This window comes from Cotesia glomerata, linkage group LG1, assembly GCF_020080835.1.
Source record: "Cotesia glomerata isolate CgM1 linkage group LG1, MPM_Cglom_v2.3, whole genome shotgun sequence".
Lineage (NCBI taxonomy): Eukaryota > Metazoa > Arthropoda > Insecta > Hymenoptera > Braconidae > Cotesia > Cotesia glomerata.
In genome coordinates this window covers 22055638-22082981 of record NC_058158.1, presented here as the reverse complement: position 1 = coordinate 22082981, position 27344 = coordinate 22055638, and the positions used below count along the sequence as shown (strand labels likewise).

Here is a 27344-nt window from a genome sequence, read left to right as displayed (position 1 = left end):
GTGTATACTTTCGTTGTAGTTTACCTAGACGATGTATTAGTAACTGCGGATACAATAGAGGAAGCGTTTGAAAGACTTCGAATGGTATTAAAAATTCTTATGGATGCGGGATTTTCATTTAATTTTTCAAAATGTTCTTTCCTTAAAATATCTGTTTCATATCTTGGGTATGAAATTAAGGATGGAAGTTCGTCCAAACCCTCGTAAAATAAATTCTTTAACAATGTTACCCGCTCCTCGGACCGTTACCTAGCTTAGACAGTTTATTGGCCTTGCGCCTTACTTTCAACGATTTGTCCCTAAATTTTCTCAAACTATGAAACCATTATATGCACTTACCTCAGGTAAAAAATATATTGAATGGACTGAGGCACATGAAAATGTTCGACAAGAAGTAATTCGTATTTTAACCAATGAACCCGTCTTAATTATTTTTGACCCGGATTATCCCATAGAACTGCATACCGATGCCAGTTCCGATGGGTACGGAGCAATACTTATGCATAAAGTAGATGGTAAAAATAAAGTTATTGAATATTTCAATAAAAGAACAAGTCCAGCTGAGTCCAGGTATCATTCTTATGAACTCGAAACTATGGCTGTTGTTAAATCAATAAAACACTTTCGGCATTACTTGCATGGACGACAGTTTACCGTTGTGACGGATTGCAACTCTTTAAAGTCCTCTCAAAATAAGATTGACCTTAACGATAGAGTACATAGATGGTGGGCTTATGTACAGGCTTTTCAATTCGATATAGTTTATAGAGAAGGCAATCGCATGGCTCATGCGGATTTCTTTTCTCGAAATCCTTTGCCCGATTTGCCAAAACAAATTAATAAAATCGAAGAGAAACGTGTAAAACTCGCAGAAATATCGGTCGATTGGCTCCTTGCTGAACAACGGCGCGATTCGGAAATTTCAGAAATAGTCACCAAGTTACAAAATGATGAGCTATCGGAAGACCTCTCAAAATCTTACAAGATTAAAGCCGGTACGCTTTATCGAAAAGTACAAAGAAAAGGTGAAACCTTCTGTTTGCCGATTGTACCTAGAGCCTTTCGGTGGTCCGTTATTAACCACGTACATGAGTCTGTGATGCACTTGGGTTGGGATAAAACGCTTAATAAGGTTTATGAATATTGCTGGTTTGAGGGTATGTCTAAATATGTACGTAAATTTGTTGACAATTGTATTACTTGTAAACTCTCTAAAACCCACTCAGGTAAAACTCAAGCTGAATTGCATCCTATCCCCAAGACCCTCATACCTTGATATACTGTGCATATAGATATTACAGGTAAATTGAGTGGTAAAAATAATACCAAGGAATACGTGATTGTTATTGTAGATGGTTTTACCAAATATGTCTATATACATCATACTCGTAAAATTGATAGTCACAGTGTTATCAAAGCTTTAAAGGCTGCAATATTTATTTTTGGAGTCCCCGCTCGTGTGATTGCCGATCAAGGTACATGTTTTACGGGAAAAGACTTTAAAGACTTTTGTAAATCTTTAAATATTATTTTGCATTTAATTGCTACAGATACTAGTAGGGCAAATGGTCAGGTAGAGCGTGTGATGAGTACGCTAAAAAATATGTTCACTGCTGTCGAGTCTAATAATCGCCCATGGCAATAGGCCATTGGTGAAGTTCAGTTAGCCTTAAATTCAACCGTGAATCGTGTTACCAAATCTAGTGAATTAGAGTTATTAATCGGTAAGAAGGCAAGGCCTTATGGGTGGTTAGTTGATGACAACGAAAAAGAAATTGATATCTCTAATGTAAGACAACGAGCGATTGATAGTATAGAAGAAAATGCTAATTATGAGAAAATTAGATTCGATAAAAATAAAGCTAAAGTCAATAGATTTAAAATCGGAAACCATGTTTTGATAAGAAATGAAGAACGTAATCAGACGAAACTTGACAGAAAATATAGAGGTCCATTCGTGGTAACAGAATTACTCGATAATGACAGGTACAAACTAAAATCTTTGAGTAATAATAGGAGTTTTAAGTATAGTCATGATAAGTTGAGAAAGATGCCTGAGAATCATATTTCTAATGAGTTGGATGTTTGCTCGGACAATGAAAGTTGTGCCGAAGAGACTGTTGATGCGGGTCCTGAAATAGGGACTATAATAGAAAAAGAGACCACCAATGACGCGGCACACTGATGGCTGGAGGTCGTGGACCTGAATTGTTTTTGTATTTTTCGCACATGCATCAGTGTGTAGTCGCAACTGCAAACTAAATTAGTGGCTAATGTTAGTTTGGTCAGGGCGCGATGGGCAGCTGATGATGTGGCAACTACAAGATGTGTTTGATACTGTATGTGGCATACAGGGTAGTCTAGAGATAGTGCAAAGGTCTATTGGTGGAGGGTGAATGTTGTTTGATAATTAAATGATAAGGAATAATGATTGATGGCTTTTCGATCTTTTGAATACTATACGATAACTCCTTAGTATAATAAATAATTAATGGATTTCTGTTACTGGAAAGGACTTCTGAAATTTTCTTATGTAGTTTATCTATTGTAAAACGTTTTATAATAAGCGAGGTCAGTTAAGATCAAAAACTAAAACACCACTGTAATTCAACGTTTTAGATACACCCGAGGACGTGTGATTGTCAGAATGGCCGTGTCGGAGAATAAAGTACAGTGGAGTATTTTCTGACGAAGTGATGAGAATATTCTTTAGGATATTTTTATTTTTAGTAATTTTAAGAAATGTACTGTTACTTTAATATTTTGTAAAATAAGGTTTAACGAAACTGTTGTATTGCGGTAGGTTTAAGCCTAGATAGGCACATGGTTGTCAACGTAGTCGGGATCCTCGGACGATAGGGGTATCATAAAATTAATAATGAAAAGAGAAATATGCAGCAGGCAGACTATTTGAGAATAGTTTTGGAAAAGACAGTCTTGCTTAGAGATTGAGATCGAACGGACGTCCTGGTGATCGCGAATTCGTTATTTCCTAAGTCTCAGTCTGTCGCAAGATATTATTAATATTGTTTGTATTCTAAATTAAGTTAACCTTGTACGAGTTTATTTATTTATTCTTAATAATTTTTAACGATTTTCAAAAATTCAAAATTTGACGTTTTTGACAATTTTTTTCCAAATTGTTTTTTTTTTCAATAACCCTAAGTGTCCCCTTTTAAACAAACAAAAGGCCGTTCCTATATCTACAATAGCGTTCGAGATATTACAAAAACAAAATTGAAAAACTGAAAAAATTGCGAAATTTTGAATTTGCATATCTTTTGAAAAAAATTTTTTAATTGTTTTTCCTTTGGCAGAACTTCGTTTTATGATAAACGAAAACTTCTGACCAAAATTTGTTCAAATCGAAAGAGATCGATTTCAACTATTTGTCAATTTGACATGGAATGACACAATTGCCTACTATTTCTTTAAATTTCGAAATTTAGTCATTTTTAAATGGCTGTAACTAGTCTTTTTGTAGCGATAATCATACTTTGTCTTAGAGTTTTGTAAAGCTCAAAGATTCTACTTTAAGAATATAAAATCGTTTTTTGTAAAAAATTGCGTAAATTATGTGTAAATTCAATTTAAAACAAAAAAGAATTTTTCCCATGTTAATTAAATGGGAAACTAAAATAAAAATAGCGACCCCTTCGAGTTGATCTATGGGGCTCATGTTTGGTGAGGATTTTTTTTATATCAAATAGAAACATTTGAGAGGGTAAGAGTTAAAAAAAAAATTAAAAAGTTTTTTTGAAGCACCCTAATATATTTATATACAAATACATTCGTAATCACATACATTCAACACATTCATGCATGCAGTATTATTATTATTATTCTGTGTTCAATTTTATATTCTATGATCAAACTTATCCTTATCTTTTAATTAAACTCATTGTGTTCATTATTATTTATCAATTGCATTCAGCTAATAATAATAATAGAGTAATTTTTAATTAATCATTAACTGTTACTTATAATCATATTGTAACGGGTGCCGCTCAATTGGCCCCTTATATTAAATTATTCGAAACAACAGAATAAACAAAATGAATCTACATTAATAAATAAAAGGGCGCCACCAGGATTTTTAATCGCGGTTCCTGGAACCGGAACCAGAGCTGAGCTTATCTACAGGGAGAGAGAGTGGAGGAAGGTGATCTGAAATAAATAAATCTTTAATTAACAATATCCGGAATTTTATTAATAGCAAAAATTATTTAACAACTGTGCTCACCAGCACTCACACTATGATTAACTTTAAACTACAGCCTAACTGTCGGCTGACCAGATCCAAAATTCACTCTGCACAAGAAACGAGCTGTGTGACAGAGGTCGTCTATAGCCAAACTGGCGGCTATACAGTGCCAAAACTATTACCTAACCACTCGACGAGTCACCCCGTACAAGGAACGCGCTGTGCACGAGGGCTCATCACAACAACCGGCTACAGAAGCCTCGGACTAGTGAACGCAACGTAACCCAAGAATATCTGCAGCTAATTCTCATAACCCACACAAATTTCCACACACTTAACCCGCTCACACACACACTCTGATTTACTTTATTTAATTTTATAAAAATTATTAACGAAATTTATTTCCAGAAAATTACTACATTAATTTTCTACTTAAAACGATTCAGTCATTAGCTAACAATTCAATTGTAAAATATTTTCTCAACTAATAATTTAATCTCCAAAAATCTAAACTAAAACCGACGCCTAAATTTATTCAAAATCAATCACGAATTTAATACTCAACATTAAATAAATTTTCCGGAACACCGACGTATAATTTTATTCCATTTTAACTCGTAATTTATTTCTTAAAGAATAAATAACTCTTATTAAAATTCATCAATTAATTTTAACTAACTAAAATTCCCGGACTTAATAATCCACGTTGTTAATTAAATTCTAAGGAATTCTTCAAGATGATGAAATTAAAATTATTAAAATAAATTTTCCAGAACTTAAGTTCAATATAAAAATGATCGCGTGGAATTTTCCGATTAAATAAATAATTAATGAACAATTTATCTCAATATACAATAAATTAACGAAAATTTATCCACGGGTAATTCAATCTTAAATATGCCAAAATTCAGTAAATCAATTCTCAATAATTAATATAATATTAAATAAATAATTCATTGTAATAAATAATATTAATTAATAATAATTCAATTATTCTTAATAATTCCCGAACAAAATAATTGCCAGGAATTTGCGCGCTCAAAATGGACGCCAGTATTCGTTAGTGCGTAGTAATCTTTGACCTTGGGTATACGTTAACTGCATTGTATAAATTCAACCGACGCTTGACTAATCCGTGAGAAGACAGTGGAACTTTCTCGAAGAATTTATTTCTCGGCTTTATTTTATTAAATAAAATAAATGCAACTAAACTGATCTTTTAGATGTTCAAGAATAATTATAATTAATCGAGTAACTTAATAAAATAAATTCTTACGACAATTAACATCGCAAGGTCCTTGAGCAGTCCTCGGGTATAAACCCCCTTGAGGAATCTCAACGGCAACTAACAAATAAAATTTAATTGCAATAAATTAATTATTGAATTATTATTAAACAAATTATTAATGAACAAGAAATAACCATAAAAATGATTAATTAAATGAGAAGTAAACCGAGTATAAACCCCGCGGTCCACTCCTAGCCTACAGAGTAATCATTGATACCTTTATGAATATACGACGATCTAACTCACTACTGGAGATTCAAGTCCTAGATGTTATTGGCTTCTGTCGATAGGTAACAAATCCGGGGATCCGTTCTTCTTGATTTGTGGCACACTGTCTGGCGGTTACACTACTTCTCTCTGTTACAACGCATGGCTCACCTATATAATAACCCCCAAAATACCCCCTCCTACTCTCTCTTTAGGCCTGAAGATCGAGGCGCACCAGTGCTAGTCGAATAGTTATCGATCTCTGGCGACTTATCGATACAAGGTAATTTTACCCTGTTACAATATAATTATTTCTAATTATTTCAAAATAAATTTGGACTCGGCTTAGGTGATGAGTCACCAAAACCGACATTTCAAGGCGGCTTATATTCATTCAAAATTATATTTTATATTTTCACTTGGAAAATTGTGAGTCACCAAAACGCATTCGTCATGTTCATCTCGCGCTCAACCAATTGTCGTGTTCATGTCAATTTTATTGTAACGCAATTGTTTAAAATAACTACATTTCAGTGATATTGTCTACGCTCAAATAATTAATAGTTTATATTAATGATGCTATTAATTAATTAAATAAAATACAATCAAATAGTCAATGTGATCTAAAGCATTCAAATGTTCAAATAAGTTCAGGAAATCATGTGTTCGAACTCTGTACTGTGATAATTATTTTATTAAATGACAATATTCCTTGATTGGTGTTTTTAGTTCTTTATCACCCTATCCCGGCAAATCAAAAAATAATTTTGTAATTTTAAGTTAGTTTATTTTACATTAATTGGTCCCTCGAGCCGGATAGGGTGATGAAATCAGTGAATAGTGATCATAGTCCACACATTCCTAAACAATCACTCATTCGTTTTCTCATGCATTCTACAGGTAATCAGTGGGATCACAATGTCTGACGACAAAGTCCCGCCTGCGATCAACCCGGATGGTGTCATCGAGACTCCACTTCAACAGCATCCAGTTACTCCAACGATCACTCTCGACCCACCGGGCGGCCACTCATCTACTGACATTCATGTCAGTGATTCTGACCTCACTGATGATGGAATCAACAAAAATAATCCACCTGCGGACCCGGAGAATAAGAAGAAACCTCGTAAGAAGTCTACCGCGAAGTCTTGCGACTTGGAGTTCAAGATCGCCGGTCAAATGTCACGCCTGAGAGCCATCTCAGACGCGGAAGCCATTTCCGCCGCACTCACCGTGACCGAAGGTTCAGCTGCACTCAAGGCACGATTGGATGTCCTTACCCAGATGTGGCAGCAGTTCGTACTCAACCACGATCAGCTTGTATCCTCTGGTACTCCAGAGCTCTTAGAGCATTCATATGTTAAAGACGGCGTCTTTGACCTCGCGCATCGATCATTCACCTGCGCTCATACTCGCCTGTCTACACTCATCAACCTACTCGCAGCTCCTGCTCAGCCTGTGGTAGCCACAGGCCACACACAAGAGATCGCCAGTCCCGTTAGCCTGCCACCACTGGACATTCCAGCCTTTGATGGCAATTACAGTGCTTGGCCAGACTTTCGCGACATGTTTACCGCCAATGTGATCGAGAGAAAGGGAATCAAGCCGGTGCAGTGCCTTCACTACTTAAAGAACTTCCTCAAGGGTTCAGCCGCTCAGCTCGTTGCGAATCTGCCGATGTCCAACGAGAATTTCGAAACCGCATGAGATGCCGTTCGTCAACGATACGACGTTCCCAGGTTACTCATCGGAGCACAGCTAGACAAGCTCATCAGTCTCCCAGTACTTACCTCAAGATCATCTACTTAACTCTATTTACTTATCAACCGCGTTCATGAAGCACTCATGGCACTCAAAGCTCAGAATGTCGAGTTCAATGAAGCTGACTCCCATCTTCTAACCCATCTCATCATCGGGAAGTTGGATCGATCAACCAGAGAGGCCTGGGAGGTGTCTCTTGGCTCTTCAGTAAATTACCCGAGGCTCAACAAGCTAAATGAATTTTTGCTGGAGCGTGCACGTGCCCAAGAACGTTACGAGGGCACCACACCGAATTCAGCCAACTTGAAAGGATCATCGCATTCGTCATAAAAATCATCAAAGGTCAAGCAGAACACTTACGCTTATGTCGCGACAAGCGACAGCATTCAAAACGCCCAATCTTCACAATCAATTCCGGAGACTTCACTTCCCAAGATACCGGTGCCAAAGCCTCAATACCTTTGTGACATATGTGGTGGTGAACACTATGTCGTACGGTGTGAACAATTCGTCGCACTTACCAACAAGGATAGCGCTCAAGCCATCTTACGATACAGACTATGTCCCAACTGCCTTGGACATCACCGAGTTGAAGTTTGCAAATCTACTAATCGGTGCAAAATCTGCCAGAAGGATCATCACACAATGATTCACCCTGGTAGATTTGAAACAACTAGCCAGAGCTCTTCCGCATTGAACACTCAATGAGATCATCAGCTTCCGTGTGATCATGCAACAAGTAATCACCAAAGTTCATCAGCATTCATCCACCAGCAATCGTCCAGTAATCAAGATCAGCAATCAAGAAATCGCCATACTCACAATCAACTAACTCAGGCCTCACATTCACCAGCTTATCACCCTTGTCAAGTCAGCAACTTGTCAAGTCTACATCGTGACAAAGCTAAGTACCATTCCAATTCGCTCTTTACTAGACACTGGTTCTGAGATATCCTTTATTTCAGATTCTTTAGTCCAAACACTTAATCTCTCATGCACTCAGTCACACTTAAACGTCCTGGGGATCGGTTCCGCGAAGGCTGGCCGCACCAAAGGTTGTGTGAACATCACTCTACGTTCTAATGAAATGTAATCATTTAGCTAACGAAATCAACATCAGAACACATTTCCTGGGTGGACTGTCCACTCAATTACCAGCCAGTTCGATACCAGGTGTTGATCTGGCAGCATTCAGCGACCTCAAGCTCGTCGATCCAGGCTTCTCTTCACCAGGCCCGATTGATATTATCATCGGGTCCGATTACTACGGTCAAATCATCATCAACAAGATTATTCGAGGGGAAAACCCTGGGCTTTTCGCTCAAAACACCATTTTTGGATGGGTCATTATGGGTCCAGTCCGTATTCGAGCTCGTTACTCCCCAAGGACATTCCATGCTATCTCTACTCATCAAGATCAAAACCTTCAGAACCTTTTGACTCGGTTCTGGGTCCAAGAAGAAATCACCAGCATTCACACAAGTTCATTTTCGCCTGAAGAAGAGGCCTGCGAGGCCCACTTCAAATCAACACACACTCGAGACAGTATGGGAAGATATAACGTCAGGTTACCGCTGTTAAAGAGTCCTGATCAACTTGGAGATTCCTTCAAGCCAGTAATTCGATGCCTACATCATCTCATGGGTTATCTAAACAAGGACGCCCGGCTCAAAGCACTCTACACAGAATTCATGGCGGAATACATCAATTTAAACCACATGGTACCCGCAAATTCATCTTCAGATCGTACTCAGTACTTCCTGCCGCATCATGGGGTGCTAAAGAAAGTCAACAATCAATACAAGATCCGTGTGGTGTTCAACGGCTCAAAACCAACCAGCTCAGGCCTATCACTCAACGATATCATGCATACCGGATCAAAACTACAAGTAAACATCTTCTATGTCCTATTAAAATCAAGACAGCACCGCTACATCGTTATCACTGATGTGGCCAAAATGTTCAGGCAAATTAGAGTTCACGAGGACGATCAACATCTTCAGCAGATCCTCTGGTTCGACCAGGATGGCAATATTACGCCATTCAAGCTAACAACGGTCACCTATGGCACCAAATCAGCGCCATATCTTGCTGTCAGAGCCCTGCTTCAACTTTATAAGGACGAAGGACATCGTTTCCCACTAACAATCAAACCACTCACCGAAGGCCGCTACATCGACGACATTTCCGGAGACGCAGATGACCTGGACTCACTGCAACAAGTTGCAGATCAAATCGAAGCACTCTGCATGGCAGGCGAATTCCCGCTAGCAAAATGGGCAAGCAATCATGACGAACTTCGTCAACTTGATCATACGGAAGCGATTACACAATATAAAATTGAAGATCCAGAAGCCAGCACCAAGATACTGGGACTGTACTGGTCTCCAATCAGCGATCATTTCTCATTTAAGCATTCACCACCAAGCTCAATCAACGCATGCACCAAGCGTTCAATTCTATCAGAGATTGCTCAAATATTCGATCCATTGAGATTTCTTTCACCACCCATAATCCAAGCCAAGATGTTTATGCAAGAACTCTGGCTTGTGAAGCTCAGCTGGTACACTCCACTGCCTGACAATCTATGCAACAGATAGAGAGCATTCAAAAAACAATTAATGGCAATCAATATCATCAAAATTCCCAGATGGATCCACTCATCCACACATTTAACGCTCGAAATCCATGGTTTCTCAGATGCCTCGCAGTTAGCGATGGCAGCTGTTGTTTTTCTCAAGGTCCAGTCTAATGACGATACTCAAGCAAAGGTTACGCTGCTTTGCTCCAAAACCAAGGTGGCACCGTTGAAGCATTTGACGATTCCACGCTTGGAACTCACCGCTGCATTCATGTTGGCTCAACTCACCGCATTCTGCCAGAAAACTCTCAATCTCACTCATGTGCCAACTTACTCATGAACCGACTCATCAGTAGCACTCATGTGGATACAATCGCACCCTTCTATGTGGAAGGACTTTGTCAGGAACAGGGTGTCAAAAATTCAAGATCTTCTTCCAGATGGCCACTGGAAGTCCATACCTGGCAAGGAAAATCCAGCCGATTGCGCTACGAGAGGTCTCTCAACCTTTCAGCTGAAAGATCATCAACTACGGTGGACTGGCCCACCATGGCTGCTCAAGAATTCATCGTTCTGGCCAACTAGTCCAACTCACTCTGATGCAGATGCTCATCTAGAAGAACGACCGATCAAGCTCTTCTACTCATCGGCTCAGCCACTGGAATCACAATGGCCTATCATGGACCGGCCAATACCTCTCTTACGCATGTTAAGAGCAACTGTAATATGCATGAGAGTACGGGACATGATTAAACGCAAACCACATTCATCTCTGAATCACGCAATCAAGTCAACTGAGATCAATCAAGCACTCCAATTCTGTATCAAGGAAACTCAACGCATTCATTTTCACTCACAGTTCAAAATGATCAAAAATCAAGCATCATGGCCAAAGGATCACCCATTTGCTCATCTGACTGCCTATTATGACACCGAAGGCATCATTCGAGTTGGTGGGCGGTTGGAGAATGCTCCAACTTCAGAACAGCAAAAGCATCCTGCAATACTACCTCGTGATGCTGGGCTCACTAAACTCATCATCTCTGATGCTCATCGGCATACACTCCATGGTGGTACTCAGCTAACGCTCGCATTCATCCGCCAAAAGTATTGGGTCATCGGAGGACGTCAACCAGTGCGCTCGTATATCCTTCGATGCCTTACTTGTGCTCATCATCGGGGCCTTAGGGCTCAACAACTCATGGGTCAACTTCCAGCTCCTCGTGTGACTCCATCTCCACCCTTTTCTCACACGGGAGTCGATTACGCTGGTCCAGTCATTATCAAGGCATGGCAAGGCCGGGGAACAAAGACGTTCAAAGGATGAATTTATGTCTTCGTCTGTTTAGCCACTTCAGCAGTCCATCTCGAATTGGCACTCAGGAATCATATCAGGTATTCGCCGCTGAAAATTTTTAAGTTTTCTTTTAAACGAAATTTTTTGTTCAACTCCAACATATTAATCATGGACTCAATTTTTACACTCACCAAAAAAATAAATGAACAAAACACTTATTTTGAAAAAAAAATCTTTGTTTTAACCTCATACTTGATATAAATAGTTATCATCTTAAACCAATGCTATCGCATATTTCAATTTAAGAGAAAAAAATTCTCAGAACAAATACATGTGTATTTCCGACTATAAAATAATAAAATGTTTCATTCGATGGTGAAGTTATTCGACGAAGATTTTTTACTCTTTAATTTAAAAGTTAAAATTTTATAATACTAAGTATAAGTATAAGTTTCAAATCTTTTTTTTTAATTCCCGCTAAGAAAATTAAAAATTTTCAAAAATCGGGAAGTTATTGGTTTTACCCCGTTTTTCGAAAATCGACTTTTCAACGGATGATGACGTTTTAAGGTCCTAGGAAGCCTCCCCGAATGTTTCCGCGGTGATGTCCGTATGTCTGTATGTATGTGTGTGTGGCCGTATGTAAACCTTTCATAACTTTTGAACGGCTCGACCGATTTCATCGCGATTGGTGCCATTCGAAAGGACTTGACCAAACTTAGATTTCGAATACAATTTGGACCGATTGGAACCGGTAAATTTTGAGATATCTCAAAAAAACTACAAAAAAAAATTAGGAAAACGGTTAACCCTAAAGGGGTTAACCCATCCCTGCAACTTCCCGCTACCTCCATACCTAAGTGCTCAACAATTCACTCATTTTTTAAGCTCTTCGAGCTCAAATAAATCGCTGTTCTGTGTTTTTGAGCTTTTCGAGCTCAAAAGACTAATAGAAGTTTTATAGAACACTATTTTTTGAATTTTCAAACCGCAATAACTTTTGAATGAATTAACCGATTTTCTCGCGGTTTACGGCATTGAACGCAGTTTTTTGAGTTCTTTGAAAAATTTTTAAGCGTAAACTGGTGAGACTGAAAATTTCATAGCAATTCTGAAAAAAACATTTTATTCAATTTTTTTCGACAACGATATCTCACGAACCAATCAACCGATTTTGACCGGGCTGGTGGCAATCGACGTGGTTTTTTAAGGTTAAGAGCTGATTAGTTTTTGGAATTGATCGGTTCAGCCGTTTAAAAGATATTTCAAAAAAACGGATTTTTGGAAATTTTATTTTTGAGATTTCTCAAAATTGATCGACTAAAATTCTGTAAATTAGTATCAGAATTCTAGGGGCAAAAGAACTCTTCAGAACACCGCTTCGATCGAATCGGATGATCCGTTCAAAAGTTATGAGAGATTTACATACATGCACACACACACACACACACACACACACACACACACACACACACACACACATACGTACATACAGACACGGTGACATCACCGCGGAAATAGTCAGGAAAGCTTCCTAGGATCTCAAAACGTTGAGATCTGATGAAAACTCGATTTTCGAAAAACGGGGTGAAAACAATAACTTCCCGATTTTTAAAAATCTTCGATTTTCTTAGCGGGAAGTTAAAAATTTGTTCAAATGTGGTGTTTTTGGAATTACATTTAAACGGCTTTACTGATCAATTCCAAAAACTAATCAGCTCTTAACATAAAAAAACCACGTCGACCGCCGCTAGCCCGGTCAAAATCGGTTGATTCGTTCGTTAGTTACCGTTGTCGAAAAAAAAGTTTTTTCGGAATCACATCGAAATTCCTACTTCGATCAATTAAAACTTAAAGATTCTTTATGAGGCCTGAAAAACTGCATCGAATGCCACCAACCGCTTGAAAATCGGTTTATTTATTCAAAAGTTATTGCGGTTATAAAACTTAAGAAATAGTGTTTTTTATTAAACTTTTACCAGATCTTTGAGCTCGAAGAGCTCAAAATGACACGAAAATTATATTTTTAGCTCGAAGAGATCAAATCGTAGTAAGTGTAATTTTGAGCGCTTAAATATGAAATTAGCGGGAAGTTGCAGAGATGACCTTTAGGGTCAACCGTTTTTCTAATTTTTTTCAATAAGGGTTCATTCACTCTTATAAACTTATAAGCATCAGTTAGTAGAAAAATTCCTAATTTTTTTTTTTAGTCCAAGATCAAAATTGAAATTTTAAAAACTATTGACTAAATGACGTATATCCCATGTAGGAACTGCCAGTGTTGAATGACGGGGCCATGTCTGGCCCAGTACTGGGTAACCAAGCTTGGCGAACCGATATTGGCCCATGCGTGGGCCAAGATTGGGTAATCAGCCTTGGCCAACCCAATGATTACCCGAGCCTGGGCCAAGACTGGGCAACCAAGCCTCGGCCAGCCCAATGATTATCCGAGCCTGGACCCCAACACTGGTTTGCCATAGAATAACCAGGGCAAGAGAACCCAGCGTTGGACCAAGACTGGTTCGCCATAGAATGGCCAAGGCAAGAGAACCCAGCGTTGGGCCAAGGCTGGTTCGCCATAGAATGGCCGAGACAAAAGAACCCAGTATTGGGCCAAGACTGGGCAACCAAGCCTTGGCCGAACTAATGATTACCAGAGCCTGAGCCAAGGCTGGGAAGCCTAGCCATGGCCGTTGAATAGGAACCCATACTTGAGCCAGAATTAAGTAATCTAGTCTTGGCCATTCAATGGGAAATCCAAACCTAATTTATCATTAAGTAATAGAATTTTAAACAGTACATATTTATTGTTTAACGAATATTTGTAAGCAAATGCTAAAATTTAAAATTTCTTATTTAACCAAAACAATTGCATATCGTCACAATTGATGTTCTTAAAAAAATTAAAATATAATAATTTACAGTTGAATTTTTTATATTGATAATTTTAAACAGTAAAATTTATAATATGATATTAAAAATATATAGAACAATGTCAAAAGTCTGACGTAATATAAGAACTTTACTCTGGCATTTTTTTAACTAATAAACATTTGTAAAAAATAGTTAATTTTCATCAAAATTAGTGTTAACACAATATTAAATAACATAAAATGTAAATAATTAACTGTCATACTTTGTCACCATATAGATTTAGTTTATATGAATGATGAGATGTTAATCAATCTATCAGTCGTACGGCGAAGGGGTTAGTTATCGGTCTGGCAAGCACGCGGCTCGGGTTCGAATCTCGGTTAGGGCGAATGCTATTTTCACTTTATTTCTATAATAAGTAAAAGTTAGGTCTAAATAAAGAGTCAAATGATCTAAACTTGCGTTAGTTCTACATCGAAATTAAAATAAAAAAATTACACTTCGAAAATTTTTTCTTTATCATTTTTTATCAAATGGCATGGGCCAGACTTAAAAATTAACTATGGCCCAGTCCTGGTTACCAGGCATGGGCCGGACTTGAAAATTAACTGTAGCCCGACCCTGGTTACCAGGCATGGGCCAGTCCTGGTAACCAGGCTTGGGCCAGCGTTATCATTCCAGACTTAAACCAAGACTGGGCCAACTCTGGTTTACAAGCCTGGCCCAGAGTTGTACAGGCTTGGGCCCGCCATACTTTTCTACATGGGTAGGAATGATAGCGTCTCTTTCCAGTTATTGGCTCTTCTTGAGTCAAATAGATTTAATTTAATAAATGTCTTGATTTACAGACAGAGTAATTTCTGATCACAGTATACAATTATTAATCAAAAATAAATTTTTACACGCTTTATATTATTTTATTATTTATTATTATATTAGCTTCACTTGTATGTTTGTATGTTTGTAACCGACTTATTTGGACATGATTTCGACCCACTTCAAATAGTCAGATTTCATTTAAACTTCGTAGAATTATCGAGGACCGATGACAATACACTAATTTGATAAGATTATCCTATCATCTTAATTAGGTTCGTCAGGATTAAATGATTTTTTCACGCATCCTTTGCGTGAGAGCAAGAGAGATAAGGCAAGCGCGTATTGCGCATACGTACCTTTCTGATTCGAGCACTCGGCTCGGCGCAATAGTCAAGTCATAATTACAGTTACTAATAGTAATCACGGAATTAATGGTAGATTAGAATAAATAATAGTTTTAAATAACTAAAAAACATGCTTTTATAAATAAACGAAACTAAAAAGTAAAAAATAAATAATAGTTTAAAAAAACTAAACAACACACTTTATATGCAAAACCAAACTAAAAAATCGAAAATAAATTTTAATAAATATAAATTAATAATAGTGTAAATAAGAACAAAATGGATTTTATTTTTAAAAAAGCGTGGGGTGCTTTTTAAGATATTTTTAACTATTGACACCATGCACCCCACGCTTTTTTTACAATAAAATACATTTTTTCTTTTACACTATTATTATTAATTTGTATTTATTAAAATTTATTTTCTATTTTTAACTTCCCGCTAAGAAAATCGAAGATTTTCGAAAATCGGATAGTTATTGTTTTCACCCCGTTTTGCAAGATCGAGTTTTCATCAAATCTCAACGTTTTAAGGTCACAGGAAGCTTCCCTGACTACCCCTGCGATGTTGTCACTATGTATGTATTTATGTATGTATGTGCGTGCGTGCGTGCGTGCGTGTGTGTGTGTGTGTGTGTGTGTGTGTGTGCCATATTAAAGCAAATTTTAAGGGAGTTGGGAAAGAACGGATAGGGGAAAGGGGGGACCTACTCAGTGGGAATTTTTCCGTAATTGAAAAAATAATCAGACAGCCCAGACTGGGAATCGAACCCAGATCTCTCGGTTACGCGCCAAGGGCTCTACTAGTTAAGCTATCCGAGACAAGTACTGACTACGTTATTCAGTCACGTATATATATATATATATATCTATATATATATATATATATATATATATATATAACTAAAAAGTTCCCTCAAACTTAGATTTCCTGTGAATTTGAATCGATTCGAACTGATAGATTTTCAGAAATTTTGAAAAATCTCAAAAAAACTAAGAAAAAAATTTTTTTTGAAAGTGGTTTTTTTGGAATAACTTTTAAACGGCTTTATCGATCAACTCTAAAAACTAATCCGCCCTTAACCTTGAAAAACCACGTCGATCGCCGCCAATCCGGTAAAAATCGGTTGATTCGTTCGAGAAATATCGTGAACGAAAGAAAACCGGAAAAAGTGTTTTTTTCACATAACTTCAACATTTCTTTTCGGATCGTTTTTGATGAAATAGAATAATTTTTAGAACTCAAAAAACCGCGTTGATCGCCGCCAAGAACGTAAAAATCGGTTGATTGGTTCGAGAGATATCTTCGACGAAATATTTGGAATCAAGTGTTTTTTTAACATAACTCCGACTTTTTTTGGAATAACTTTTGAACGGCTTTACTGATTAATTTCAAAAACTAATCAGCTATTAACATTAAAAAATGACGTCGATTGCCGTCAAGCCGATCAAAATCGGTGAATTTGTTCAAGAGATATCGTGAACGAAAGAAAACCGAAAAAAGTGTTTTTTCGGAATTACTCCCAAATTTCTAGTTCGATCAATTCAAACTTGAAAATTCATTATGAGGCTGATGAAACTGCGTCGAATGCCGCCAACCGCGTGAAAATCGTGGTTTGGTTTGCAGGTAGTCCGATGCTTCTCAGGAAAACCTACGCATCATGCGACGATTCGATAATTTACTTAATTCGTTTGGTTTTCTATATAAAGCGTGTTTTTTAGTTTTTTTAAACTATAATTTATTATAATTGAGATTCAACTATAATACACAATTTGCACCACCTAATTTGAATAAATTCTAAGTGCATAAGTTGCATATTTCTTGGTTAAAATAAAACATTCCATTATTACAAATTTATGACTTTTTAGCTGTTCCAGAATCAATTCAACTGCCGATCTATACGATAAATTTATAAATGATTCATGGGCAAAAATTTTGACAATCGCTCTCTTAGTAATTATTGGAATATTACTTATTTTAATAGTTATTCTAAGTTACTTTGTCAACAAATTTAGATGTCGCCCACTTATAAAAAAACGTTTTGTCATCAGTAAAAAAGGTATCACCCCACTAACATCAAGACCTCGATTGTCGAGTGATCAATGTGAAATAATGATTGAGGATTGTTGTAACATGAATATTTGCGAAACTGTAAGTATAATAACAAAAAGGCTTCAATTAATTATGATAGTGCTATTAGTGTAACAGTCCTCTATGAAAGATCGAATTTAACAATCATAAAAAGATAGATTCATGAAATGTGTTTACTGTAACCAAATGAGGATTTTTAACACGACTTACTTATAATCTTTGAATCAAACTTTCCTTTTTTTATTGATAATTTACTTGTGTCGCTTTGCCTCTCGAATGTATGGAATTCGTAAATTATTAATACAAATGACTTATCAACAATTGTGAAAAAAATACTATTTTTTTATGATCGTTAGGGAATAAAAAAATTAAATATGTTACCGTCCATCTATGAAATAATCTTCAAAATTTGTATAATACATAACTTACTGTAATGTAAGTCACTCAATAACTCACTCAATTTTTTTTAGTTTCTCGGGGTAGAATTAAATCGTTTTGTAATGAGTTTAGTTTGCTATTAAATTCATGCCTAAAACAATTAAATTTTAATATGACATAATCTCATATTATATAATGTTAATTCCATTATATTAAATCTTTTTTAGCCTTGTTATGAACCCAAAGCTAAGAATCAGGATCTGAAAGAAAAAAAAGTGAAAGGAAGATTTCATTGCTGACGAAAGTATATTAGTAATCATAAAAATTTACTTATACCTCATTCAACGATAAAATATTGTATAGTATTATAGATAATTTTAAAGAACACTATTTAATAATTATAATGTATAATATTTTGAACGTCAATAATAATTCATTATCATTTCATCCATGAAAAATTATAAGAAAAAAAGCAATTCCATATCAAGATCTAATAATGTACTTAAAAATTTTTATTGTTTTGCTGACAAAAATAAAAATAAATTTTATAAATTATGGGTGTGATATTTTTATTTATCATGTGTATGAATTACAATTACGAATCTAAAATTATAGGCGTTTTAGAAGTTATACTTCGTTGGGATGATTAAAATGATTTCTAATTTGTACAAACAATTAATTGTAATAAAATAATGGGTTAAATTATTAATAATAAATAATGGTTACTCATTCGTTCAATTATTCAAATTAATTATGGTTTCTTAAAGGAAGAATCAAAATAAAGTAATAAAATTAGTAAATCTTGCCTACTGTCATGGGTTCTTTCAGATAATTATTGATTCAGCACATCAATTATCAAATGCACAGATAACTGTTGTGCCGATTCAAATATGTTATACTAGCAATATTTTACATATATGTTAGGCACATAGTTAAAAGTTCACACGCATTTCGCATAGTGAATGAACCTGATTTCTGTCTGGTGTATGCAATTATATATTCAGATCATGAAAAATTATATATAAATTTAATACAAGTATCAAAGACGAGTGAATTATCTGATTTTAGAAGTGTTTCCACAGATCTTAATTATTTTCAATAATTCTTCCATACTTTAGCAATATGCGGAAGGTTTGATATTGTTCTAGAATCAGATAATGACTTAGGCAGTGTGGCTATGTTGAAGCGAATAATAGCAATAGTCTTCGGTTTCAAGAATGACAGTAACTGAAGAGTGCTGTTATACATTAGGAAATTTGAGCAGATAATTTCTTAACCAAGTCCAGGCTATTTGGATTTATATCCTTAGATTCCTGCAACGGAAGATAGAGACTATTGATTTCTTCACCCCTATAATATGATAGTTTTCTTATGAAATCTTCATGACAAAATAGCCTAAATGCATTTACAAAATATTAGCGTACAAAATAGTAGTTATTTAATTCATTTGCATTCATGCGATAAATATTCATATATTATCATAAATTATCAGTGGATGAAAGAATATTATCATTTTAAAGTATATGTGTTCGTAAAATTGACTTATTTAATCATTTTACTTGACTGGAGGTCAATAAATTCATCGACTCCTTAATATATGCAGATATATTTACATGTATTTTCAATTTGTATGAAATGATAATCATAATTATAATAATTTACATGCAGTGAATTCTAAAAAAGAGGAAATGAGTAAATTTGCTCAATTAGTTTCTTTCAATTTATATTTATTTTTACAAGTAGAAAAAATTTTTCATGATAAATTATAAAAATTTTTCAAGAGAACTAAGAATTTTAACCTTCGACTATGGCCAATGGAGATTAATACTAGTAACATCTAATGCAACAATGTCGAGATCGACGCCAAGAAGATCACAAAGGTTTGGTTTAGTTCTTTCAAAGTCACCATGGATAAACTCTTTAATATAAGTTCCAGCTTGTGTCTTGATATCAACAATAAAAAATTTACCCATGATTGAATAATCAAATTTTTTATTCGGATTTTTTTCCTGAATTTCTCTTATTTCAGCATGTGATAAATATCGGGCACGGAGTTGATGGACTGTTCGATCACGTGATGCTAGTGGTCGTCTATGTAGAACTCGAATAGGAGTTTTCTGTTTTATTTTTAAATTTTTTATCAAATTGATTTTTTCTAATGATAACGAATTTTCTGAAGACTTAATAAAACATAAGGCTCTGTAAAATTTTTTTTTTACATTTTCACCTTCCTTAAGTTTTTTTAAATCGAATCTGAAACAAATATAGATTACCTATGAAAGTCTTTTTTGACAGCCCTGATTAAAAAAAAGTATTGAGACAAAGAGAAAAGTATTGGTTTTCTAGTCAATCCAATACTTTTCAATACTTTTTTCTTTGTCTCAATACTTTTTTTTATTCAGGGAGTCCTGATAGATTATAAATGGCTAAATAAATTGAAAAATAAATCATGGTAAGGGAATATGCGATGTAAAATTAATGAAGTTCTATAACACAACTATAATTAGCAGTTTTCTGCTACGAAAACTGTAAATTTTCAAAAGTTCAGAAGGATAACGGTTGTTTGACTTTTGAAAAGTAGATTCTTGTGAATTTCAAAATTTCAACGATTTAAGTAAAACCTAGCTATTCTTAGATAGATTTTTTTTATGTTTACATGGGTAATTCCCATTTTCAACAAAAACGACTGTGTGCAGTGTCTTTCTAAGCCGTAGCACTTAATTATTGGGCAGATTATATTTTTTAATAAAATATAGATAAAATGCTTTGTAAATGCATATGTTAAAAAAATCCTCCGAACAGTTATTGCACGACTCATGATGCGAAGCATCAATGAGTGCTTTACGATCGAAAAATTTTTCTCGACTCATTTCGGCAACTATTTTTATTATTATAGCCTTGTTAGTTCACAGAATTAAGATATTTTTTTTCACATTCACTTTATTTTATTATAATTTCATAATTAAATGAGTATTATAAATCGTGCACTTTTGCATTTTCCAATTTTTTTTTTTTATTGGACAACAAAGCAAAAAAAATGTCACTTCCATGGACGTATGTCACACCAATCGTATTTTGAAAAATATTGCGCGGGGAACAAAGCTCTAGTAAGTGTTAACATAGTATTGGTCCATCATTTTTAACCAGCTATTAATTTTTATCGGCGTTGAAATAGCTACAAAAAAATTTTGATTTTTCATGTCAGTCTCACAACTCATCGGGCGTAAGGTGTCAGTATTATCGAAAAAATTCCTACTGAGTAAGGTCCCTCCTCCCCCCTTTATCCTTTATTTCCCCAGTTCCCAAATTTGTTTTTAATGACAAATTTAGCTATAAATTATGGCTAACTTGTCACTTCCGTGGCAACTATCAAACTTATGGATTGTTCAATTAATAACTTTTGGCAGTGGTATTGAATTGCGTTTGTATATCGAAAACAAAATGATAAATAGTAGTAAATATCTGATTTAGAAATCATTGTTTTTCAAATTTTTATACAAAAATATCACTTTCACATATTCATAGAAGAAATTGATCCATGTGACCCTATCTCTACCCCCCCGCAATCAAGGCGTGGAACTCAAAGACTATTTTTCTCGTATAGTGGAGACCTAACTTGAAAATATCCGTGATTATTTTTCGTAGAAAGACGTTTTTATTTTTCCATCAGCTTTTATACCCAGAAATGAGAGTTACCCCTGTAGGGAATTTTTTTTTATGTCGTACGATATATTTAGAACTAATAAACCGATTGAGATGCAAGTATTAATTACAAACGATCGCCAGGAAATATTAAATGATAGTAAAACTTACGGTGATAATATTCTCAAATGAGAACTGATTTTGACTAGCTCTGACGAGTCATTTATTTGTACAACTAGCTTTCGGAATGTCTCACTGGAAAATATTGTTATTTTAGGGTTTATTAGTTCAATTGCGAAAGGCCTCCCGATATTTATTGTTCGCACATCAATGTCTTCTCGACCAGAAGAGAGGAATTTAAAAGCTAAAAACAAAAATTTATGGACATAAAAATTACAATAGAAATTTCATTCTTTTATAATATAAAAACTTACATTCAGCTCGAGTATAGTTTACGATCTGTTTACAGAGTATATCTTGAACAGAAGTTTCCATTTTTTTCTGTCCATTTACAAACCACGGTGTTTGGCTCAATTTACGAGATAATTTCATATAACGTCCTAAAATTTAATATAAATTATTCAAAAATTTCAATTTTAAATTGTTAATTACTGACCTCCAACAAAGAGACTTTCACGAGTACATTTAACTTTGTCCATTACTGCATGAACAAGGGGTTGAGGTGGTGGAGTAGAAAAAGCCTCCATAGCAATTTCTTCCGTGATATCATTTAGAATTTTGTCAATATTGTTTTTACTAAAACGATTATCTTTCTGGTTTTTTGTTAATTTCAAAGAATTTAGATATTTTTTCATTCTGAAATAAATATCAAGATTAGTAAAATTTGAATAGATAGCGGTTTGATAGATAACAAAGTCAAAACTCCCAATAAGTCTAATGACTTTTATCGCATGAATGATTCCCGTTTTGCATGAAGATTTTTTCTTTTAGTAATTTTTCTTTTAGCTTTATGAAAATGTTAGCGCATCAGAACCAATTTTACATATAAAAATAATTTTTAAGACAGTAATAAATTAATTTTTATCAGTTTAATACTTGCATAGTCAAAATTTTATACATTTAGAAGTTTACGTTTGAATATCTTTAGAACGGCTATCTCTATGATAAAAGTGTAAGAGACCTTTTTTGTAGAACGTTGAATTCTCTACAAGAATATGCTATGGACTTATTTATATTAGGTGCGTAGAGCCTTTGGCGCGTATGCCGAGCTAAAAAAATAAACAAAAAAAAGAATTTTTTTTCCCATATTATTTAAATGGGAAATGGAAAATTAGGGACAGACACCGCTAAATATTAATATTAAGAGCTCCGCTTTGAACAGGCTTCTGTTCTCACCTTCATGCAAGTTTTCAGCTTGTTTTTTCGTTGAAAAAAAAAAGTCGCCTCAAATTGACACACCCTAATATATATATTAGACTGCGTCAAAATAACTTTCTATTTTTTTTTTTTTTTTTTTTGATTAAGCCTACCTTAAAAGTTTCTTCAATGTAAAAAAAAAATTCTCCTAAAGTTGGAGCTCAATATCTCAAAAATTGAGCTGGCGCAAGGGGGGGGGGGTCCCCTTTCCCATTTAAATAACATTGTAAAACTTTTTTTTTTTTATTTTTAAAATAAATATACGAATAAAATTTTTTTTTCAATTTTGCTCTCAACTATCTTATAGAAAATTTAATTCTCTACAAAATTGGTTGTCTTCATTTTTTTCCTAAACTCAATAGAAACGAAGTTACAGACCCAGCAATCGAAGTCGGATTGAAATTCAATGCGAACTAACCCGATTTAATGCGATTTTTGAACACAGTGTTTCGTGCTAAAACGCATTGAATCGGATAGAATAAATTCGAGGCAGAGTTCAATTTACCGACTTAGTCGGCTCATTTATCATCCGTGGTTAAAGTAGAATTTAAATGATAATCGGAGCTGCAGTTTTTCCCCCATAAAAAAAATATATATATATTTCGAAATATGTAAAAAACATTTAAAATATATTAAAAATGAAATGTATAAACAATATATAAATATATAAAAAATATGCAAATAAAATTTTTTTATAATAACTAACTTTTCGCCGATTTTTACATATATTTTAGATATATTTTAAAATACATAAAAAAATATAGCTGAAATATAAAAAAATATATTTTTAACGTATCTAAAATATATTTTAAATGTATAAAATATATATGGAAATCGGCCAAAAGTTAGTTATTAAAAATATATTTACTATACATAATTTATATATTTTTTATAGATTTATCATATATTAAAAAAATATTTTTATATATTTCGGAACATATATTTATAAAATTTTTTTTTCATGGGGGTATTGTGTATTTCATATGTATAGATTCATATTAGACAATTATGCATTTGGAGATAGCAGAAATGAAATCATTATTTATGGAAAAAAAAATTTTTTAAATAATGGAAATAAACGTACACCTGCTATTGCATGCGGTTGATTCGGTGCGTAAAAGTGGCCCTTTATGGGCAAATTATACATACCCTCACGAAGGTAATATTCATTTTTTGAAAATGCTTGTCAATGGTCCTAAAGGTGTTGACCTTCAAATTGTTAAAAAATCGATTAATATAAACAGTTTGAAAAAGGAATTCGATGAAAATATTAAAATAACGAATAGAAATATGAAAACCTTTTGTGAAAATCTTTTTTCTACTACTGAAGAGTCTTTAACGGGTACTATGTGTAATGGTGTACTTTATAATCAAGCCGACTGCGTATCATCAAAAAGTACTTTAAATAAAAAATATTATAATAAATGTGTTTATAAAAAAATTATCTACACAACTATGTTCTATAAAAAAAGCATCAAATGGGATGATAGTTATATACAACTTAAAAGCGGTGAATTCGCTCGAATTCAAGAAATATTTTTTAGCGATAATAAAAATTTATTAACTGTCAAATTAATAGACGCTGAACAAATAAATATTAACGGTATAAACATGACTCATTTATGGAAAGTAAAAGTACAACGAACTAATGCCGTACCAATGTCTTTAGAGAACGTTCTTAGAAAAATCATTTATATTAAAGGTGAAAATGTTGATTTTATAACATTACAACCTAGTAATTATAACGTTAATTAATTATTTCAAAGTTTAAAATAACGTTAATTAATTATTTAAATTGTATAGTAAAAATGTAACATAATTATAACTGTAGAATATAATGAAATGATTGTATTTATTTATTTACTTGCCGCAGACATTTTTTGTCTAGTTTATATTTATAATAAGTTACTTTTAATTGTATAGTTATGAACAAAGTGTGTATTATTATTAATAAAAATTATCTATTAATAAATTAAATATTTTAAATAACATTTTACTGTAATGATTTAAATAGGACCCTGAATAAAAACATTTATTAAAATTTAATTATTTGACATCTACAAATTTTTGCAATTTTTTATTGAAAAAATTATTGAAAAAATTTTTTTTTTTTAATTTTCATTCATAAAAAATTAGAAAAACTGTAAATGCAATGTAAAAAAAAATTTTTTTTGTTCTAATTTAATGAACCAAAAATCGACAAAAAAATTATAAACGTCGGCTAATTTTAGTATCATAAAATTTTTAAATATTTAAAATTATTTTGTAATATTTAAATACATAATTAATATATATTATTTATAAGAAAATTTACTTTTCAATAATAATAACATCTAACTGTATTATCAGTGTCGTTGAATAAAGTAGAAAATGTTAATTTAGTTGCCGGTATAGAAGAACTTTTAGAAGTTGGTAAAATTTTTACTATAGTTATCGAACACTGACGGATCGAATTGAATCGTATTAAGACGGATTGAAAACCGAAGATTTCAGAAATTGGATTGAATCGTGTTAAAGCGGATAGGATGTTGAATCCGACTTAATCCGACCCCGTTTGCTGGGGAGGGCCGAATAAGAGGAAAAAAATAATTGATGAATTAATAACAAAAAAAAATTTATTATTTTAACTTATCCATGATTTAACTCAATTATGACCCAGATTTTACTTTTTGTATTTGAGTATTTTGGTTTATTTTTATTAATTATTTAAAATATTAATAGAAACAGTTAATATAATTATTGCGGTGATTATTATTTAGTGATTGTATTTATTTAGTTAATAATATTATATTATTGTTACCGAAGGTTTGATTAAATTAGAAATTTAAGAGTGAGAGGAATTATTTTGAAGCCGAGCAGAATTTAGCGAGCAAAAGAAATTAATTGTAAAAGAAATTAAAAGACTGGGAAAATTATTCTAAGTTCCGAACAAGATTTAGTATGGGAAAGCGACGAATGGATATATAATGAAAGACATGACGATTATTACTTTGTGAGAAATAATTTAGGTAAGCGAAAATTTTATAAGTTCCAAGCAAGAGTTAGTATGGGAAATCGACGAAGGGATAGAGAATGAAAGAAATTACGATTAAAACAATAAAGAATTGTGAACTTGACGAAACGAATGGATGGATAATGAAAGAAATGATGATTATTATTTTAAAGAATTGTGTTTGGGAAATAAAAACTTAGAAAATTTTCGACGATTGATGAGCTTGTGCGAGCCTCGATAGAGGGCGAAGATTTCTTGTTTGTAGTGATGGTTAAAAAATATGTTAAGTTCCGTTTTAAAAATAATTTTCACAAGCAATTCTTTCTTGGGAGAATTACTCGGTTGAATACTCTTCACCAAGTAATTCGAGAGGATGATACTCTACCTGGAGTCTAACCAAGACCCAGGTAAGTATCGGAAACCGACCGGATGAAAGTGCGACTCCCCGTGCCGAGGCCTTCAGCTGAGGTACGGTAGGTGACCATAAGCCGTGTAGGTGGGAGCGAAGAGGATACTCTCCACTTGCTCTCAGGGTAGAGTTGAGGACCCTCAGGGATGACGGCTAGTCGCCCTGAGGGGGGGGGGTGTTATTGGGAAACTAGTTAGTATTTTGTAGACCGCGTTTTTGAGTTTGAACCGTGAATACTGTCGTGTATGTTTGGATAGAAAGTTTCTATTGTATTAGTGTATATTGCTTATATTGTTTCTTGATTTTGAACCGCGTTAATGATTTTGAACCGCGAATATGTGTGAAAAGAGTGTTCTAATGTATTGTTTATATTGTTTAATTTGCTTATATTGTTTATATCGTTTATTAACATGATCAGGCTAATAAAGAGATTTCCTTTTTCTTTGATTTATTTAAAATGAAGTGTTTTGTTTATATTTCGTTATTTATAATGTAATCCCCGTTTATGATCCTGGACTCCGGCGAGCAAATTTCGCGCCAGGGATTAATTAGAATAGTTTTATTTGAAAACGTGGACGTTACACAATATACTTCATTATTCATCAAAACTTTTTGAATTTAACATTATTAACATTATATTTCGAAATAATAAAAAAAAAAGTTCAAAATAAAACAGAAATTAATTACAATTAATATATTTATACATTTTTTTGTTCACTGTTGACTAGTTAGATTTATATGGGTCATTCCATGTCAAATCGCCAATAGTTGGAATCGACCCCTTTCGATTTGGATAAATTTTGGTCAGAAGTTTTCTTTTATCATTTAACGAAGTTCTGCCAAAGGAAAAAAAATTAATATATATATATATATATATATATATATATATATATATAGGGTGTCCCAGAAGTCGCGCACCCCATTGTAGGGATCGAAAGAGAAAAATATTCTGAGACGAAAAGTCCTTAGCTATTTTCGAATCAGACGCATGGATAATTAATAATTAATTAATGAAAGTGACCAATCAGGAGCGCGCGACAGAAGAATTGAAAGTGAGTGGAAAGGCAGAAAGAGACGCGA

General features: G+C 33.9%; 2 protein-coding genes across 7 annotated transcripts in view; one reads left to right on the top strand and one right to left on the bottom strand.

The window, feature by feature from the left end:
* LOC123272603 (protein cueball) overlaps positions 1–18396 on the top strand; it is a 95390-nt gene extending 76994 nt beyond the window's left edge. For 3 of the 5 annotated variants that reach the window (XM_044739533.1, XM_044739518.1, XM_044739526.1), the window contains exons 5-6: positions 17244–17526; positions 18072–18396. In XM_044739533.1, the coding sequence (XP_044595468.1) occupies positions 17244–17526; positions 18072–18143 (355 nt within the window). In that variant the 3' untranslated portion in view covers positions 18144–18396. Of the gene's footprint in view, positions 1–5225; positions 11437–17243; positions 17527–18071 lie in introns of those variants that run through there. The other 2 variants (XR_006511111.1, XR_006511110.1) reach the window with 2 other exon arrangements.
* A 1158-nt stretch (positions 18397–19554) lies between these two features.
* Positions 19555–27344, bottom strand: part of LOC123272630 (tRNA pseudouridine synthase Pus10) — a 45465-nt gene continuing 37675 nt past the window's right edge. Inside the window, exons 4-7 of one of the 2 annotated variants that reach the window (XM_044739552.1) lie at positions 22103–22302; positions 21921–22046; positions 21658–21850; positions 19555–20097 (exon numbers count right to left, since the gene is read on the bottom strand). In XM_044739552.1, the coding sequence (XP_044595487.1) occupies positions 19650–20097; positions 21658–21850; positions 21921–22046; positions 22103–22302 (967 nt within the window). In that variant the 3' untranslated portion in view covers positions 19555–19649. Of the gene's footprint in view, positions 20118–21657; positions 21851–21920; positions 22047–22102; positions 22303–27344 lie in introns of both variants that reach the window. The other variant, XM_044739559.1, reaches the window with a different exon arrangement.